Source organism: Gouania willdenowi, chromosome 3, assembly GCF_900634775.1.
Source record: "Gouania willdenowi chromosome 3, fGouWil2.1, whole genome shotgun sequence".
In the NCBI taxonomy this organism is placed as follows: domain Eukaryota; kingdom Metazoa; phylum Chordata; class Actinopteri; order Blenniiformes; family Gobiesocidae; genus Gouania; species Gouania willdenowi.
The window spans coordinates 46018563-46038309 of NC_041046.1; the positions used below are offsets into that span (position 1 = coordinate 46018563).

At 39.2% G+C, this 19747-nt stretch overlaps 1 protein-coding gene across 2 annotated transcripts in view; it reads right to left on the reverse strand.

Moving 5' to 3' along the window:
- Positions 1–597: 597 nt before the first annotated feature.
- c1qtnf4 (C1q and TNF related 4) overlaps positions 598–19747 on the reverse strand; it is a 29113-nt gene continuing 9963 nt past the window's right edge. Inside the window, exons 2-4 of one of the 2 annotated variants that reach the window (XM_028442266.1) lie at positions 18142–18145; positions 8246–8598; positions 598–2871 (exon numbers count right to left, since the gene is read on the reverse strand). In XM_028442266.1, coding sequence (XP_028298067.1) covers positions 2116–2871; positions 8246–8596 — 1107 coding nt within the window. In that variant the 5' untranslated portion in view covers positions 8597–8598; positions 18142–18145 and the 3' untranslated portion in view covers positions 598–2115. The remainder of the gene's footprint in view (positions 2872–8245; positions 8599–18141; positions 18146–19747) is intronic. The other variant, XM_028442259.1, reaches the window with a different exon arrangement.

Consider the following 19747-nt stretch of genomic DNA (forward strand, 5'->3'; position numbering starts at 1 on the left):
TTCCATTGATCTGTGTTACTGATAATCATTCACTGTTTGATGCAGAGACTCAGGTTAAAAATAAGAAGCATTAAAAAGTTCCTGCAGGCTAAAAAAAATCAAACAGGTCAGAAGCTAAATCACAAGCACTGAATGTCAAGGTGTCTGTGATACATTTCTTTTGTTTACTGTTGTCTGTGTGATGACAAATATTTTGTTCATAATGACTGGATGTTTTATCAGTCAAAATATTTTAATTCATTTTCCTTTTTAGAAAGAGGGAGGTTGTTACCTGGTGGTTTAATGACGGAGAAATAAAACGTGGTGTGAAAACACGAACCCTGTCTTTTGAGTTTACAAGTTTAAATCCACATTCAAGATCAGAACCTTCAACCATCACATAGCTCCGCCCCCATGATCTTGCTGAAAATAATCAGCTGTCCTAAGCTAATCTAAACATGTGGCACTGGTTGCTACAGTCTCAGAAGAATATTTACCATCTGTAATATGTGAACAGATCTATTCTTTATATGTCTGTGTTCTTTGTTTATAGATGACTTTATTTCTTATGTATGTGTGGGGGGACTGAGGCAGCACACACACACACACACACACACACCACATAGCAGATCTTTAATAGCTAGACAGTGTAACATCCATGCAGTGGAACACAGACAGGATTTAAGAGCAGCTTCTTCACCCTGAGAGACCCCTGACCCTTGACCCCTGGGCGTTCTGTCCCCCTACAGACACCAGCTGGAATAGTGCACGTTGATCTCTGTCAGTAAGTGTGAGAATAACTGGAACCAGAAGAGTCACAAACACAGAGAACTTCACTTTGGAGAGAATCAGCAAACATACGAGTTTCACACGTTTCACCACTGACGGAACAAATGCTGTGATACAATGATGTGTATATAGTGTGATATATAACCTTCTGTCTAATTTAATGTGTGTGTTTCTGAAGCTAAAGTAAGATAAAGCTAGCAGGCTAACATGCTACTTAGCAGTAGCATGTTAGCGTCACCCAGAGATTCTTGTTTACAGCAGCGTTAGAGGAGCAGCTGGTCCTTGTGTCGCCACCATCAGCTACTGAAGCCACGCCCACTGGTCAGATCAGACTAATTCTACATAATTTAACACCAAACATAAGTGTTAAGTGTTTAGTTTAGAGACGCCCACATTGGGTCATCAATTAGTCTAGTTACAAACTGTGTCACTACAGCCATAATGACTTCCAAGATAAACGTGTCTCACTAATGTTAGTGTTAATTTATTTCCTTTTAAAGAATAAAACCAAACATTCATATATGATCTGTGATGGAGTCAAATTCACTACAGGTACGGTTTAAAACCATAGCAGTGGACATTATTGTTGGGCTTTGCGCCCCCTGGTGGCATTTCCACACATTTACAAATCAGAACATGTGACAGCAGTAAATGTAGCAAAAGTCACTAATATTCCTTCATTGAGAAGATTCTTAAAGGAAAAGTACCATTAGTTTTGGGATATTTTTTACTATTAAAAACCCTCACAAACACTGTAATACTAAATATTTACACTGTGATGGAAATTATCCTTATCTTGGTAAATTGTTGTGAATCTTTTCTGTATTGATATGAAATAAGTGAAAAACAATCAGTATTTTGGGGAAAATTACCAGTTTATGCAAAGTTATAGAAAATAAGCCTTATTATATAAATAAGTAGATTAGTCACAACTTTTGAAACAATATTTGGAAAAAGCTGCTAAAAAATCAGGCGTTTTGACCGTAACAATCAAAAAAAGAAAAAAAAACAATCGCAGAAATTGGTTGTAAAATCCTAAAGGTGCTGAGAACTAGGAAAAGGCCTTATCAGCAATTTATTTATAGGAACTATTTTTATATATAATAAAATACATAATGAATAGCAATACTGTATGGTAATATATATATATATATATATATTGTTTTCAGGACATAAGTCTATATTTCCTCCATATCGCACAGCACTAGTGGGAACATTCACAACATCATGAACATGGAGAACATCAGGGAACATTGGAGAACACGTGAAGATTATATTAACGTTTAGAACTTCAGGAATGTTTCAGGTGAAATGTTCAGAGTTTAGTTTGTGATGAGTCAGCAGTAGTTAGGGTTTCTGCTCCGCGTGTGATTGGTTACCACTGGAGTCGGATGCGTTGGGAGCGATGGATGCGTTGGGAGCGTTGGATGCGTTGGGAGCGTTGGATGCGTTGGGAGCACTAGGATGGCTTGGTTCCTGAGGGATGTCAGGGTAGACCATGAAGCCGGTGAAGGTGATGTACTTGGCGTGGTTGCTGTAGGCTCCAAAGCCGTCCCTCTGGTGGGAGTAGAGCCAAACCACGTCTCCAACCTTCAGCATCAGCATCAGACTCTGGCTCTGCAGCGCCCTCTCCTGGCCGTCGTCATAGATCATCGTCTGCACCTCCAGACGGTTCTTCATCAGCTTCACAGACAGCGTCTTCTCTGGAAGCTTCCCCACGTTGAAGGAGAAGAAGTAGGCCCCGGGTACGCGGCACGTAAACACGCCCCTCATCACATGGAAGTCTGAACCAATGTTCACCAGCGCTGTGTCAAAGCTGATTGGTCGGTGAGCAGGAAGTCCCACCTGGTCTACACCCACGATGCTCTGCGTGCGACCGACGGAGAAGGCCGACCTCTGGTCCTCCTCCTCCTCCTCCTCCTGCTCCTCCTCCTCCTGCTGACTCAGCGTTTGGTATCCGTAGGTGTCGGGGTAAATCAGGTAACCGTTAAAGGTGGTGAAGTGTCCGCTGTTGCTGTAGAGCGCGTAGCGAGGGTCGCCATGGAGACGAAGCCATACCGTGTCGCCAAAGTCAAGCTGCAGCATCACACTCTGACTCTGGACCTAAAAAACACATTTATCTAAATAAATCATTATATAATAAATAAAAATAATAACATGCATCACAATAACGTGACTCACTCTTTTATTGTGATATGATGTGTAACTTTGTGTCTTTTACTGTGACATGCTGTAACTTCCTGTCTTTTACTGTGACATGCTGTAACTTCCTGTCTTTTACTGTGACATGCTGTAACTTCCTGTCTTTTATTGTGATATGATGTGTAACTTCCTGTCTTTTACTGTGACATGCTGTAACTTCCTGTCTTTTATTGTGATATGATGTGTAACTTCCTGTCTTTTACTGTGACATGCTGTAACTTCCTGTCTTTTACTGTGACATGCTGTAACTTCCTGTCTTTTATTGTGATATGATGTGTAACTTCCTGTCTTTTACTGTGACATGCTGTAACTTCCTGTCTTTTATTGTGATATGATGTGTAACTTCCTGTCTTTTACTGTGACATGCTGTAACTTCCTGTCTTTTATTGTAAGCTGTGTCTCTCCTGATTGATGGGCGAGAGTAGACGGCGCAACAGGGGCGGGGCTACAAATCTGACAACTCATATCACTTGGAGCAGCTCTGAGCACAAAGGGGAGGAGCTTAGATGTGACGTATCAAAGCGCAACGAAAAAGACTAAATAAATAAATTAAATAATACGATTAAATTAAATCAGTTTAATCCTAAATTAATTAGTGTTTACAAACCGTTTTATCAGGATAAAGTTACTGATCTGATGTTTGGAATGATGTAGAATATAAACTATAGAGTTAAGCTTTATTATTAATCCAACATTACGTCATGAAATACACATGAAAACTTGTCAGAGATCAACAAATGTACAACATTACATTATGACATGAATGGAGAAGGTGTGCTGTGGTATTTGGGATTTATAAATAACCATAGCACAACTTTGTATTACTTTAATAATCATAATCATATAAGATAGATATATGTATAGATATATAGATGTATAGATAGATAGATAAATAGATGTATAGATAGATGTAGAGATAGATGTAGAGATATATAGATAGATAGATGTAGAGATAGATAGATAGATGTATAGATATATAGATGTATAGATAGATAGATAGATAGATAGATAGATGTATAGATAGATAGATAGATAGATAGAGAGATAGAGAGATAGATGTATAGATAAATAGATAGATAGATAGATGTATAGATAGATAGATAGATAGATAGATAGATAGATAGATAGATGTATAGATAGATAGATAGATGTATAGATATATAGATGTATAGATAGATAGATAGATAGATAGATGTATAGATAGATAGATAGATGTATAGATATATAGATGTATAGATAGATAGATAGATAGATAGATAGATGTATAGATAGATAGATAGATAGATAGAGAGATAGATGTATAGATAGATAGATAGATGTATAGTTATATAGATGTATAGATAGATAGATAGATAGATGTAGAGATAGATAGATAGATAGATGTAGAGATAGATGTAGAGATAGATAGATAGATGTAGAGATAGATAGATAGATGTATAGATATATAGATGTATAGCTAGATAGATAGATAGATAGATAGATAGATAGATAGATAGATAGATAGATAGATAGATAGATAGATGTATAGATAGATAGATAGATAGATAGATGTATAGATAGATAGATAGATAGATAGAGAGATAGATGTAGAGATAGATAGATAGATGTAGAGATAGATAGATAGATGTATAGATATATAGATGTATAGATAGATAGATAGATAGATAGATGTATAGATAGATAGATAGATAGATGTAGAGATAGATAGATAGATAGATGTAGAGATAGATGTAGAGATAGATAGATAGATGTAGAGATAGATAGATAGATGTATAGATATATAGATGTATAGATAGATAGATAGATAGATAGATAGATAGATAGATAGATAGATAGATAGATAGATAGATAGATAGATGTATAGATATATAGATGTATAGATAGATAGATAGATAGATAGATAGATAGATAGATAGATGTATAGATAGATAGATAGATAGATAGATAGATGTATAGATAGATAGATAGATGTATAGATATATAGATGTATAGATAGATAGATAGATAGATAGATAGATGTATAGATAGATAGATAGATAGATAGAGAGATAGAGAGATAGATGTATAGATAAATAGATAGATAGATAGATGTATAGATAGATAGATAGATAGATAGATAGATAGATAGATAGATAGATAGATGTATAGATAGATAGATGTATAGATAGATGTATAGATAGATGTATAGATAGATAGATAGATAGATAGATAGATAGATAGATAGATGTATAGATAGATAGATAGATAGATAGATGTATAGATAGATAGATAGATAGATAGAGAGATAGAGAGATAGATGTATAGATAAATAGATAGATAGATAGATGTATAGATAGATAGATAGATGTATAGATATATAGATGTATAGATAGATAGATAGATAGATAGATAGATAGATAGATAGATAGATGTATAGATAGATAGATAGATGTATAGATATATAGATGTATAGATAGATAGATAGATAGATGTATAGATAGATAGATAGATAGATAGAGAGATAGATGTATAGATAGATAGATAGAGAGATAGAGAGATAGATGTATAGATAGATAGATAGATGTATAGATAAATAGATAGATAGATAGATAGATAGATAGATAGATAGATAGATAGATAGATGTATAGATATATAGATGTATAGATAGATAGATAGAGAGATAGAGAGATAGATGTATAGATAGATAGATAGATAGATAGATAGATAGATAGATGTATAGATAGATGTATAGATAGATAGATGTATAGATAGATAGATAGATAGATGTATAGATAGATGTATAGATAGATGTATAGATAGATAGATAGATAGATAGATGTATAGATAGATAGATGTATAGATAGATATATGTATAGATAGATAGATGTATAGATAGATAGACAGATGATAGATGTATAGATAGATAGATGTATAGATAGATAGATAGATAGATGTATAGATAAATATATGTATAGATAGATAGATGTATAGATAGATGTATAGATAGATAGATAGATAGATAGATAGATAGATAGATAGATAGATAGATAGATAGATAGATAGATAGATAGATGTATTGATAGATAGATGTATAGATAGATGTATAGATAGATGTATAGATAGATAGATAGATAGATAGATAGATAGATAGATAGATAGATGTATAGATAGATGTATAGATAGATAGATGTATAGATAGATAGACAGATGATAGATGTATAGATAGATAGATGTATAGATAGATAGACAGATGATAGATGTATAGATAGATAGATAGATAGATGTATAGATAAATATATGTATAGATAGATAGATAGATAGATAGATAGATAGATAGATGTATAGATAGATAAATAGATAGATGTATAGATAGATGTATAGATAGATATATGTATAGATAGATAGATGTATAGATAGATGTATAGATAGATAGATAGATAGATAGATAGATAGATAGATAGATAGATAGATAGATAGATAGATAGATGTATAGATAGATGTATAGATAGATGTATAGATAGATAGACAGATGATAGATGTATAGATAGATAGATAGATAGATAGATGTATAGATAGATATATGTATAGATAGATAGATGTATAGATAGATGTATAGATAGATAGATAGATAGATAGATGTATAGATAGATATATGTATAGATAGATAGATGTATAGATAGATATATGTATAGATAGATGTATAGATAGATAGATGTATAGATAGATATATGTATAGATAGATAGATGTATAGATAGATGTATAGATAGACAGATGATAGATGTATAGATAGATAGATAGATAGATAGATGTATAGATAGATAGATAGATGTATAGATAGATAGATGTATAGATAGATGTATAGATAGATAGATAGATAGATAGATAGATAGATGTATAGATAGATATATGTATAGATAGATAGATGTATAGATAGATGTATAGATAGACAGATGATAGATGTATAGATAGATAGATAGATAGATGTATAGATAGATAGATGTATAGATAGATGTATAGATAGATAGACAGATGATAGATGTATAGATAGATAGATAGATGTATAGATAGATAGATGTATAGATAGATAGATGTATAGATAGATAGACAGATGATAGATGTATAGATGTATAGATAGATGTATAGATAGATAGACAGATGATAGATGTATAGATGTATAGATAGATGTATAGATAGATAGACAGATGATAGATGTATAGATAGATAGATGTATAGATAGATAGATAGATAGATAGATAGACAGATGATAGATGTATAGATGTATAGATAGATGTATAGATAGACAGATGATAGATGTATAGATAGATAGATAGATAGATAGATGTATAGATAGATAGACAGATGATAGATGTATAGATAGATAGATAGATGTATAGATAGATAGATGTATAGATAGATGTATAGATAGATAGATAGATAGATAGATAGATGTATAGATAGATATATGTATAGATAGATAGATGTATAGATAGATGTATAGATAGACAGATGATAGATGTATAGATAGATAGATAGATAGATGTATAGATAGATAGATGTATAGATAGATGTATAGATAGATAGACAGATGATAGATGTATAGATAGATAGATAGATGTATAGATAGATAGATGTATAGATAGATAGATGTATAGATAGATAGACAGATGATAGATGTATAGATGTATAGATAGATGTATAGATAGATAGACAGATGATAGATGTATAGATGTATAGATAGATGTATAGATAGATAGACAGATGATAGATGTATAGATAGATAGATGTATAGATAGATAGATAGATAGATAGATAGATGTATAGATAGATAGATGTATAGATAGATAGACAGATGATAGATGTATATTGTCGTTTCGTTCGTTTATTTTTTCTTTTTTGTTGTTGTTGTGGGGATCATGAAATGTGATGACTCATAGTTCTAAACTCAGGAGATTGTTAGTGTTCATGATGGTAATACAGACATGTATTTATGACATGTATTTATTAAATTAGGCGTTTCATATCTTTTTGTCACTGAACTCTGATCCAATCATCTGTCAGTTCTCCGCTGACGTCATGCACGGGGCCACGTAGCCTCTGCAGCGGCTGGTCTCATTGGGTCTCACCAGCTTTCTGTGCCTGTGACGTCAGAGCGAGTCTAGAACAAGTCGGACAGAAATCTACCCAGCATGCACCGCGTGTCTGCAGTTGGCTTTTAAAACTATGTCCATCTGGATCATCTAGAACTAGCCTAGTGTGACATGCTGTGTGACTTCCTGTTTTTTAGTGTGACAGACCTTCCTCTCCTCTCCAGAGTTCTCCTCATAGACGATGGCCTGGACCTCGTTCCTGTTCTTCATTAACATGACGGACAGGTCTCTACCAGGGAACTTCCCCACGGTGAAGGAGAAGTAGTACGCTCCAGGGATTCGACAGTGGAACGTTCCACTCTTCACCAGGAAGTCTCCTCCGATGTTCACGTACACGGTGTCAAAGGTCACCGTCATCCTGGCTCCTCCCTCCATGCTGTTGCTACGGGCAACGGAGAAGGCGGAGCGCTGCTCAACGTCATCACGGAGACGGAGGAGCGCCCCACCATTGCCAAGCAACAGTAAGCCAATCAGGACGCTCGCTGAGACCAGCATCATCTCTGCAGAGAGAAAGATCATCATCCAACTTCATCCAACATCATTTAATACCATCCAACGTGACTAACTGTATCCAATGTTACTGTTATCCAACACTCCTCCAACGTTACTAACATCATCCAACATTATAAAAACATTATCCAACCTTCCTGCATCCAACGACCGTCTAAGTTTCACTGCAGATTCATTAAATCCACAGCCTGAAGAGAAGAAAGCAGGTAACTGTGTGTGTGTGTGTGTGTGTGTGTGTGTGTGTGTGTGTGTGTGTGTGTGTGTGTGTGTGTGTGTGTGTGTGTGAGAGCACTGATCAGTGTAGGCTGAGATCCCATGGGTTCTAATTAGGAGGAACTGTGTTTGATCTGTGAGATGCTACACAGACACACACACACTTTTTATGAAATGCACACTTTCAGATCAACATGAGCACTGGTCACGTGATGAGCGGCGTGCACGTGACAGTCTGAGCTCTCTGGGATCTAAAGGAATGATGGAGTTTATTTATAACCACCTTCCACAGACATTGTTGCTGAAGGGTGAAGGTTTGAATCCTCTAAGATCTGCTGACTTAGCACAAACATCCAGGCTGGGATGTGTGTCACAGATTGTGTTGTGACTCAGATGTTGACGTTATTGGACGATGACTGTGATTAAATGTTTTCAGCTGAAAAGCAGCTGATTCTGAGCTGCTCCTCTTCCTCACACATCATCTCTCAGGTGTGAGCTGAGGCTAAAAATAGAGAGCGATCGATAACTGATGATGAGGAGGAGGAAGAGCTTGGTTTGTAAAGCCACAAAACCACTTAGAGTTTCTCTTCCTGGAAAGATACACAACATGAACACGAAGGGGATTTACATTGGATCACCTGCTTTACAGTCTTTTCTCAATTGCTTAAACACTAAACCCTATTGGCTGAAATAAATGCTCAGTTGCCTGAAACCACTGATCGCCAACACATTTCCATTGTGATGCACCTGTATTGCATAATAGTGAGCACTGGTGACAACGCAATTAAAACAGAGGTGTCACCGGTTGAACACAAAATTGATCACGCATGTAGCTAATGATGTGAGGGAACATGTACAGGCCAGTTCACAGAACACAGCATTGTGTTACAATGTTTAGAAATCTGAGAGGAGGAGTTTGTCAAAGACAAAGAGCAGTAATATATGATCATGAGGGAGGCTGGACAACCAAACAGTAGATTCACTGTGTCCACCATAATCTGAAGAAATAGAGAAGGGAACCTTTTTTGACATTACAGTATGTAAATGTTGACAGCAATTACTGTATGACTATACTATATATTGTACCACAGTATACTGTAAGTAAACATATGTTTCAGTAAATTGTATTGTAATGGAGGGTTAGTTTAACTGTTTGTAGGCCTAGTATTCCATGGATAATTTTATAGAATTGAGCAGTCTTTCCCCACACCAAGAGACTGTAATTGTCAATATATAATTAGATATGCACACACCCAGCACAAAAAACACCCAAATAGCAGAACACCTCAGACCCTTTGCTAAAGTAAATACTCTTGTCAAAACTATACACTAATTTATAAAAACGTATTTTGTCACCTTATGAAACACACAAGTTTCATATTACTTAATCTGTCTGAACCAGTTAAACTGCTGTTCTCAACCTTAAACACTTCTCATTGGTTGGAGTCCTGTATTACACAGAGAAAGTGCAAATATACAATAAATTCACCAAAACACTTGACAAAACCAATGCTGCAGACAATATTTCTCACCAAACACCTAAATCAGTTAACATGGAGAATCACAACAAAACATGTCTACAGTAATGTGTGTAACACATTACTGTAACCCAGCAAACAACAACATAAAATATTGTATCCAGTACAGGTTAAAAATAAATAAATAATAAATAAAATAAAAAAATCTGATAAATAAAACAGAAAATGCTAGACATTATCTCTTGGCCAAGCTGGATCTGGCCAGAAAATTTCATCAACATCACAGGAAATATCCTCATTGGCCAGACAACGTTAGAAGAACCGCCTTGAATGTCGAATCCACCCTGGACCAGCTACAGCGCTGACTTGGTCACACGTGTCATCCATGGCCTGAGTGAGGGGATTGTAAACCTTCCACCGCCATGCAGAGAATAATTTTTTTAAAGGGTTAAGAAAAGGAGAATCTTAAACACTGGGTTTTTTTCTGGATGTAGTTTGGACTTGTTTCTCATATGTTCAGACTCTCAATTTCATGTGTTTAAGACAACTCATCTCTGCAGTGACCTGTTGTCTCCACTGGGCATCAGGATTCCTTGTCAGTGCTACTAAACACCATGGGTTTTAGGACCCAGCAGCAGGCTTACTTGTGCAGGGGGGATCAAAAGGGGCGTTTACCCAGGTGAGTAGCATTTTTCCTTCTATGGAAAAGCAGTTGGAGAAACAGCTGTCAGCGATGGATCAGCCACAGCATGGCTATGGAGACCAGCACCAGCAGTTCACTGAGGGCTTTTCCACCAAGAACACAGGCTTTTCGTTCAGAGCTATAGTTGGAGCTAGAGCTACTTCAGAGCTAGTCCTGTTTAGCTGAAGAACCGGTTTGGTTTTTCACCACAGCAGCGGTAAGTTGGAGCCACGTCCTTGCGTCACCTCAATACGTCAGTACGTCACTGATTACGTAACAGTTTAGCCATGAGCACTTGTCCTATAATGAAGCTCATGTTTTGACTGTTGACATGGTATAAATATATCCTATCATATGTAAATATTCAGCTGAACAACTATAACGTCTTCATCAGAGTCACGGGAATCTGTGACATTAGTGAACACAGGTAATTATCAAAGACCTTTTATTGTTTAACAATGACTGTGTTACTGTTAGCCTTTGCTAAGCTACTTAGCTTCAACTACACCTGCATAAGTACAGCAGATAAAGACAATAAGTTGATTATGATATGTTTGTTTATCATTATAGATGCTCTAAATGCTGACTGTGCACATCTGTGATCACATTGTTGAGACTCAATAAAACCAGAATCAGAACAAGTTTGTGTTAAACTAACGAGTCCTGATGTTATTTATTCATCTGTGTTTGAACAGAGAACCTACTGTGACTGTATTTAATGTTTGTGTCATTATGGTGTTTAACTTATGTTATTAATGATCAATAACACCTTATTGATCAACATGTGTTTTAAATCTATTGCTGCTGTTTGATTGGTTTAAATAAATACTGATGTGAGGAAATAATTACATTCTATTTAAATGTTCCTCATTAGGTGATTATTATATGAACTTTTCAATTCTATAAATGTATTAAAATAAAACAATACAAACCTAATAGTGTTACAGCAGGTTATGTTTCTATCTTATAAAAAGTGGATGTAAAGAATAATTAAATGATCTGAATAAAATAAAATACGTGTGTGTTTACAAGTAGGTATTAAACAATCAACAAAGTCCTTGTAAAATACAACATAAATAACTTTATTTACACAAAGTAAAATATATTTACAAACCAACTCATTATATATTAACATTTATTTATAAATAATTGTAGGTTTTCCATTAGAAAGGACCAAAGTCTGCCTCTATCTGCTCCAGAACCAACACCAGTCCAACCAGTGCTGAGGACTTCATCATGAGCTGGAGGTTCTGGACCATGGACGTAGTCCTGGTCCTGGTTCTGGTCCATGAACCGTGTCCCTGACTGTTCCATGAAGAACATCTGTATTAACATCTTCCTCCTTTTTTCCTGCATAGAAGCATTAAATGAATATGAATTTATTATTTATTTCTCCACAATAAGAAAATACAAAAACAAACTATTGTGTAATTCTTAAGCTAAAGTGTGAAGGTTGAAGCAAAGTTTATATAAATCTAACTTATCACAATAAAACTAAACAAAACTCTAGATAATATCACACACAAAAATATTTATCTTATTTAACAATATATAATCTACACAAGTGTTATATACAGTTTATACATCACATTAAACATAAATACACATTAATGTATATTTCACATGTTGTTGGTAAAATTGTTACTGTTCTTTCTTATATTTACTAACAATATATGATTTAAAAAGCTTTTTAAACTGGTTTATGTTTTATTTCATCACTTACACAGTTCTGTAATTTAACCTGATATTGTTATATTCATCTTTTTAACTGTTCTAACATATTTCATTAAATGTAGTTCTCTTAAAATATTTTTTCCTTCTCTCTAAAAATATTTTTTTGCAACACTTTTATAAATAAACATTTACTTTATAAATCATTTGAACAGTTTAGAGTTTGATGAGATCTGGTGTTTTTAACAATAATCCATGTGTGTGTTCTCTGTGTTATTGATCAGTCTGATGATCTTTATTATATTATTAATAACGGTTGGATGTTCATCATGTATGTATTTACCTAAACTTCTAGATAGTAACTCAGATATGATAGATAGTGTATAATAGAGTGTGCAATTCTTTTTTTTAAGTGTGAGCCTTGTTTAGTCCAGGAATAGAAAATATTAGTTCTTAATAATAGTTTCATTTATTTATAAACAAATATAAATTAAAGTAAATGGTGTATAATAATATTTCAAGTTAATATTGGTAGTAGTTTAGTAACAGGTGAAATAGGATTATTAACAGTTCTACAGGACCAGCTCCTCCATGGCTGTAGTTCTGTTTGGTCCGTGGGGCTCCGCCCACTTTCCTCTGAATTTCTTCAGACATCCACAGAACCAGGAAACAATGTTCTCCTCCTCTGACCACTGCTCTGTCTTCTTTCACTCACTTTGGACTCACTTTTAAATGTTTTTTGTCAGATTTGCGCTAACGTGACCAGCCGCTCGCCAGCTTAAAAAAATGGCTGCTTTTCATTTTTGGAGGACCGCCGATAGCCCCGCCTACCACCCGCCCACTTCAGAGCTGAGCTGTAGCCCAGAAGCTATGTGGGGCCAGCGTAGCTCTGGTTTTTAGCTCCGAGAGCTGGAGCTAAGTTGGTGGAAACAGAATGGCTCGGAGCCAAAACACGAGCTAGCTCCAAGTTAGCTCCAGCTCCTGCCTGGTGGAAAAGCCCTATGAGAGAGTGGGATCAGTCCTCCACAGGAGTGGTGCGTTGGGAGATCGGGCTGTCAGCGCGAGCTGTCAACGCAAGGAGTGTGCTCAGACACGGCGTGATCTGTGAAAGCGGCGTGTCTGCAGACGGGTCCCTACATAATGAAAGATTCCTTTTAACGCCCTTGGTGAGCGGAATGAGGTACGTTACACATCGTTTATTTGGCCCTTACTGCAGGTGAAGCGGGTTGAGTTGTCTTGTAAATAAGTTGTTGCATTTATTCACTTTGTTTATTTCTTAAATATGAATATTTAATTAAAGGTTACAATAATGTGGATTGACAATTACTTGTGTCTGATTTTACGGGATTAAAATGATTAAATAAAGTATGTTTATGAATTGTTTGCACTGTACAAAACTATAAAATCAAATAACATATTGTGTATTGTCTTGTAGTTTTCACGGTGCTCTGCTATGCTCAACATCAAATAAAAAGGGAGTCGAGACTCCAGCATCTTGTTCTTTCAACCCAAGGGCCGTTACAGAGAGTATGGTGGAAGGTATAGGACTGTGAACTGTGGATGGTGTTGAAACCAGTTCTGGACCAGAGCAGCACGGTGGAATGACACATTGTCCCAAATGACAATGTTTTGCGTCTGTTGTATTTGGTTCCTTGCTGTGACTCTGTTGTTCAATCAGTCTAAATATATGAGTATGCGAGGTGTATTGTAAGGGCCAATTTTGGCATGTTGGAGGAGGACCACATCCTGTGTAATGGCCACACAATGGGTGACGTAACCCCCACATTGCCCTAGGACATTGATTATAGGCCTGTGGCCCATGATGTTTCTGCCTCTCCGTCATGCTTTGGTGAGGTGGAACCCTGCCTTGTCTGTGTAGATAAATTCATGCTGGATTTCCCCAGCATCCATCTGAACTCTCTGAAATACAGTGAGAGACAAAATTTTGTAGTTCGAATAGATCCAGTATACAGTCAATGTACATGTCAAAAGGACATGTGTGCAGTATACAACATCACAGTGTTACAGTAAAGTCAACAATACATACTGTACCTCCACATACTCATGTTGCAACCGTTTGACCCTCTCTGAGTTCCACTCTAAAGACTTTCTATACAGTGGTTTCATTTGAACATGATTTCTTTTCAGGATGTGTGCCAGTGTTGACAGAGAGACCTGATGGACATGATTGAAAATGGCTTGGTCACCAATAATGTTGGCTTGAATTTCTCTGACCCTGATGGCATTATTGGCCAAAACCATGTTTATTCTCTGTCTCTTATTCTAGTGTGAAAATGCGCCCCCTTCGTCCTCACCGTTCTCGATCCTCAATCCTATGCTAAAAAAAACCACATGAAACCTACTGTAAAATGACACAGGAAGGGGTATCCAAAGTGCTGATACAATGCATGCAATAAGCAGCAGATTACTGTAATGTAGACTGATTAGTTTTTTTTACCTGTTTTCTTGTTGAAACATCCTAATGACAGATGCAACTGTATAATTGCTTAGATTTGGCTGAACTCTTAGTCCAGCTCTCCTTAGCGTCAATCCATGGTTCACGACATGGTCCACGAGTGTTTCATCAGAAAAATTTGTTCCTCTTCTTTACACGTTCTCCTCCTGCTTCAGGTCTTCCTCTTCCTCTATCTCCTTCTTCTCCTCTGTGGATTATTCTCACCCTCAATCTCACTTTTCTTCTGACTCCTTCCATTTTGGTAAGACAGGTGAACTTACCTGTTGCATTTTTATAGTGCTTGAACATGATTAGTGTGTCTCCAATTAAGCAGTCGTGTTTGAGCACCTGATGGCTGTGTTTACTGAATGGCTCACAAGGTGTGGTATTTTCACAGTCAGTGCTTTGGAATTGCAAGGAAGTGACTTCATGATATACTTCTGTGTTTAATATATGAGTGTGTTTAGTGTTTTGCCAATCACTGTGTATTGTTTTTCAAAAAGTGTGAGGACCATGTAAATTTTGAGGGTATCAACAGTGTCAGCCTCTCTACTGTTGAGCATGTCTTCAAGCGCAACAAACTGCGTTTGAAACAGCAGTACAGAGTGGCCTTTGATCACAACTCAGACAGAGTCAAAGAGCAAAGATTCCAGTATGTACAGATTGGTATATTGTATATACATACATATTCAATGTTGATTACTGTAAGTAGTGATTTACTGTAGTGGTCTAAATCACTTTTTCTGTATCACTTACACAAAAAACTATGTCTATTTCTACAGAGTTTTTCTACTGAATGCCATGAAAAGACCCCATGAATGAAGCTGGGATTAATCTTACCCAAAAAAAATGGGCAGGCCGTGACTTGATTGGCAGACGGGCCATTGTTGGTGTCCCTGGGCAGCGTGGCGGCAATGTCGCATTGTGTGCTGCCATCAGCAGTCATGGAGTAGTCCACCATCATGCCAACCTGGGGCCCAACAACACTCACTAGCTCCTCATTTTCCTCAATCACACACGAGATGCTATGTTAGGGCAGCAGGATGACCATCCCATCTATGTTGTTGTTTGGGACAATGTGAGTTTTCACAGAGCCCTCCAGATTAGAGAGTAGTTCAACATGAACCGAGGTTTGTAAATGTAAATGGACTTTATTTATATTATCTAGGTATATTTTTACATCCATCCATCCATCTTCTCCCGCTTAGCCGTTTCCGGGTCGCGGGGGCAGCATCCTCAGTAGGGAGGCCCAGACTTCCCTCTCCCCGGCCACTTCCTCCAGCTCTTCCGGGGGGACCCCGAGACGTTCCCAGGCCAGCCGAGAGACATAGTCTCTCCAGCATGTCCTGGGTCTTTCCCGGGGCCTCCTTCCGGAGGGACGTGCCCTGAACGCCTCACTAGGGAGGCGTCCAGGGGGCATCCTAATTAGGTGCCCGAGCCACCTCATCTGGCTCTTCTCGATGCGGAGGAGCAGCGACTCTACTTTGAGCCCCTCCCGAATGACTGAGCTTCTCATCCTATCTCTAAGGGAGAGCCCAGCCACCCTACGGAGGAAACTCATTTCGGCCGCTTGTACCCGTGATCTTGTTCTTTCGGTCATGACCCAAAGTTCATGACCATAGGTGAGGGTTGGAACGTAGACCGACCTGTAAATGGAGAGCTTTGCTTTTTGGCTCAGGTCCCTTTTCACAATGACGGACCGGTGCAGACTCCGCATCACTGCAGACGCCGCACCAATCCGCCTGTCGATCTCTCGCTCCATCCTTCCCTCACTCGTGAACAAGACCCCGAGGTACTTGAACTCCTCCATCTGGGGCAGAACCTCATCTCCAACCCGGAGAAGGCACTCCACCTTTTTCCGGTCGAGAACCATGGACTCGGATTTGGAGGTGCTGATTCTCATTCCAGCCGCTTCACACTCGGCTGCGAACCGATCCAGTGAGAGTTGAAGGTCACGGTATGTTGGAGCCAACAGGACCACATCATCTGCAAAAAGCAGTGATGCAAAACTGAGGCCCCCGAACCGGACCCCTCAACGCCCTGACTGCGCCTAGAAATTCTGTCCATAAAAGTTATGAACAGAATCGGTGACAAAGGGCAGCCCTGGCGGAGTCCAACCCTCACCGGAAATAATTTTGACTTACTGCCGGCAATGCGGACCAGACTCTGACTCCGGTCATACAGGGAACGAACAGCTCCTATCAGGAGGTTCAATACCCCATACTCCCGGAGGACCCCCCACAGGAATCCCCTAGGGACACGGCCAAATGCCTCTTCCAGGTCCACAAAACACATGTGGACTGGTTGGGCAAATTCCCATGACCCCTCAAGGACCCTGCTGAGTGTGTAGAGCTGGTCCACAGTTCCAGTTCCACGGTCAGGATGAAAACCACATTGCTCCTCCTGAATCCGAGGTTCAACTATCCGGCGGACCCTCCTCTCCAGTACCCCTGAATAGACCTTACCGGGGAGGCTGAGGATTGTGATCCCTCTATAATTGGAACACACCCTCCGGTCCCCCTTCTTAAAAAGGGGGACCACTACCCCGGTCTGCCAATCCAGAGGCACTGCCCCCGATGTCCACGCGATGTTGCAGAGTCGTGTCAGCCATGACAGCCCCACAACATCCAGGGCCTTGAGGAACTCCGGGCGGATCTCATCCACCCCCGGGGCCCTGCCACCGAGGAGCTTTTTAACCACCTCAGCAACCTCAGCCCCAGAGATAGGAGAGCCCACTCTCGGGTCCCCGGGCCCTGCTTCCTGATTGGAAGGCGTGTCGGTGGGATTAAGGAGGTCTTCGAAGTATTCCCCCCACCGATCCACAACGTCTCGAGTCGAGGTCAGCAGCGCACCATCCGCACCATACATAGTGTTGACGGTGCACTGCTTCCCCCTCCTGAGACGCCGGATGGTGATCCAGAATCTCTTCGAAGCCGTCCGGAAGTCGTTCTCCATGGCCTCACCAAACTCCTCCCATGTCCGGGCTTTTGCCTTGGCGACCGCCGTGGCTGCACTCCGCTTGGCCCGTTGGCACCTGTCTGCTGCCTCTGTAGTCCCACAGGCCAAAAAGGCCCGGTAGGACTCCTTCTTCAGCTTGACGGCATCCCTCACCCCCGGTGTCCACCAACGGGTTCGGGTATTGCCGCCACGACAGGCACTGACTACCTTGCGGCCACAGCACCGATCAGCTGCCTCAGCAACAGAGGCACGGAACATGGCCCACTCGGACTCAATGTCCCCCGCCGCCTTATATTTATAATAATAATTAGCCTTTATTGTCATATACATACAGGTACATATGTACATGAAATTTGTTCTCTGCATTTCACCCATCCCTAAGGAGCAGTGGGCGTCTATGGTGTGGCACCCGGGGAGCAGTTGGGGGTTAAGGAACTTGCTCAACATCTCACAGTGTTGGCCCAGGTGAGACTCGAACCTGCAACCCTCCAATTACAAGCCCGCTGATTGTTGCTTGGATTTACTTGTTCCCATTTGGACAGACTCGGTTCTGTCAGATAGGTAGGACTAGAACCACTGTAAAGCCATACCTGACAGTCCAGTGGTGGTGTGGAGATGATCCAGGAGGATGGTTTGGTCCACTGTATCAAAAGCCGCTGTCAGGTCGAGGAAGAGGAGCAAAGATGGTGATCCCGCATCAGCTTCCATTAGCAAGTAATTTGTCACCCTGAGCAATGCTGACTCTGTGTGTGGGCAGAGCAAAAGCCTGACTGTAACTTCTCAAACAAGTTGTTGTTCTTGAGGTGGTTCTAGAGCTGGCTGGAAACTACCTTCTCCAAGACCTTAGGTGAGGTTGGAGATTGGCCTGTAATTAGCAAGCACATTCGGGTCAAGTGTGGGCTTCTGGAGACTGGGTTGTATGACAGCAGCCTTGAGAGAAGATGGAACATGGCCATGGAAGATTGATATGTTTACACTCTGGGTAATAACTGGATTGACTGGAGGTACAGTTGGCTTGATCAGCGCAGTTGGGATACGGTCCATTGTGCAGTTGGATGATTTTATTCCTGCAATGATTTGTTCAACATACGCTTGCTGAACCTCTGTAAAGCAGTGGAGGGCAGGCGCAGTGCTGACCAAGGCAGCGGACACAATAGGAAATGTAGCGCTTGAACCAGCCAGGGAAGAGCAGATGCTGTTGATTTTAGATCTAAAAAGGTCAATAAAGAGATCACATCGCTCCTCCGAACACTGCCAATGGAGTAATAACCAGGTCTAATGTGTGGCCTCTGAAGTGTGTGGGGGTCTTCACATGCTGCTGGAGGCAAAGACAGTCAAGCAGGCTCAGAAACTCTGCAGCAGTATGACAGGAGGGGTTATCAACATGTATGTTTTCATTACCAAAAATAATGATATTGGTTGACATGGAACATAGTGTTGGAAGTAAGTCCTGTATTTTTGGAAAAAAATAAGTATGAGGTTTGGGAAGGTGGTATATCAGAAACACCGTCATGGAATATGGAGGCTTGCATCATCATCTCATCATTCCATGGATGAAAGATTTGGCAGGGGCAGGAGAGAGACATTCAGCGTTTTGCAGGCACTTCGTTGGATGTACTGTGGCCGGCGTTCAAGCCCAAGCTGCTTTATGGCTGGGATACAAGTTGGAGGATAAGCCTGAT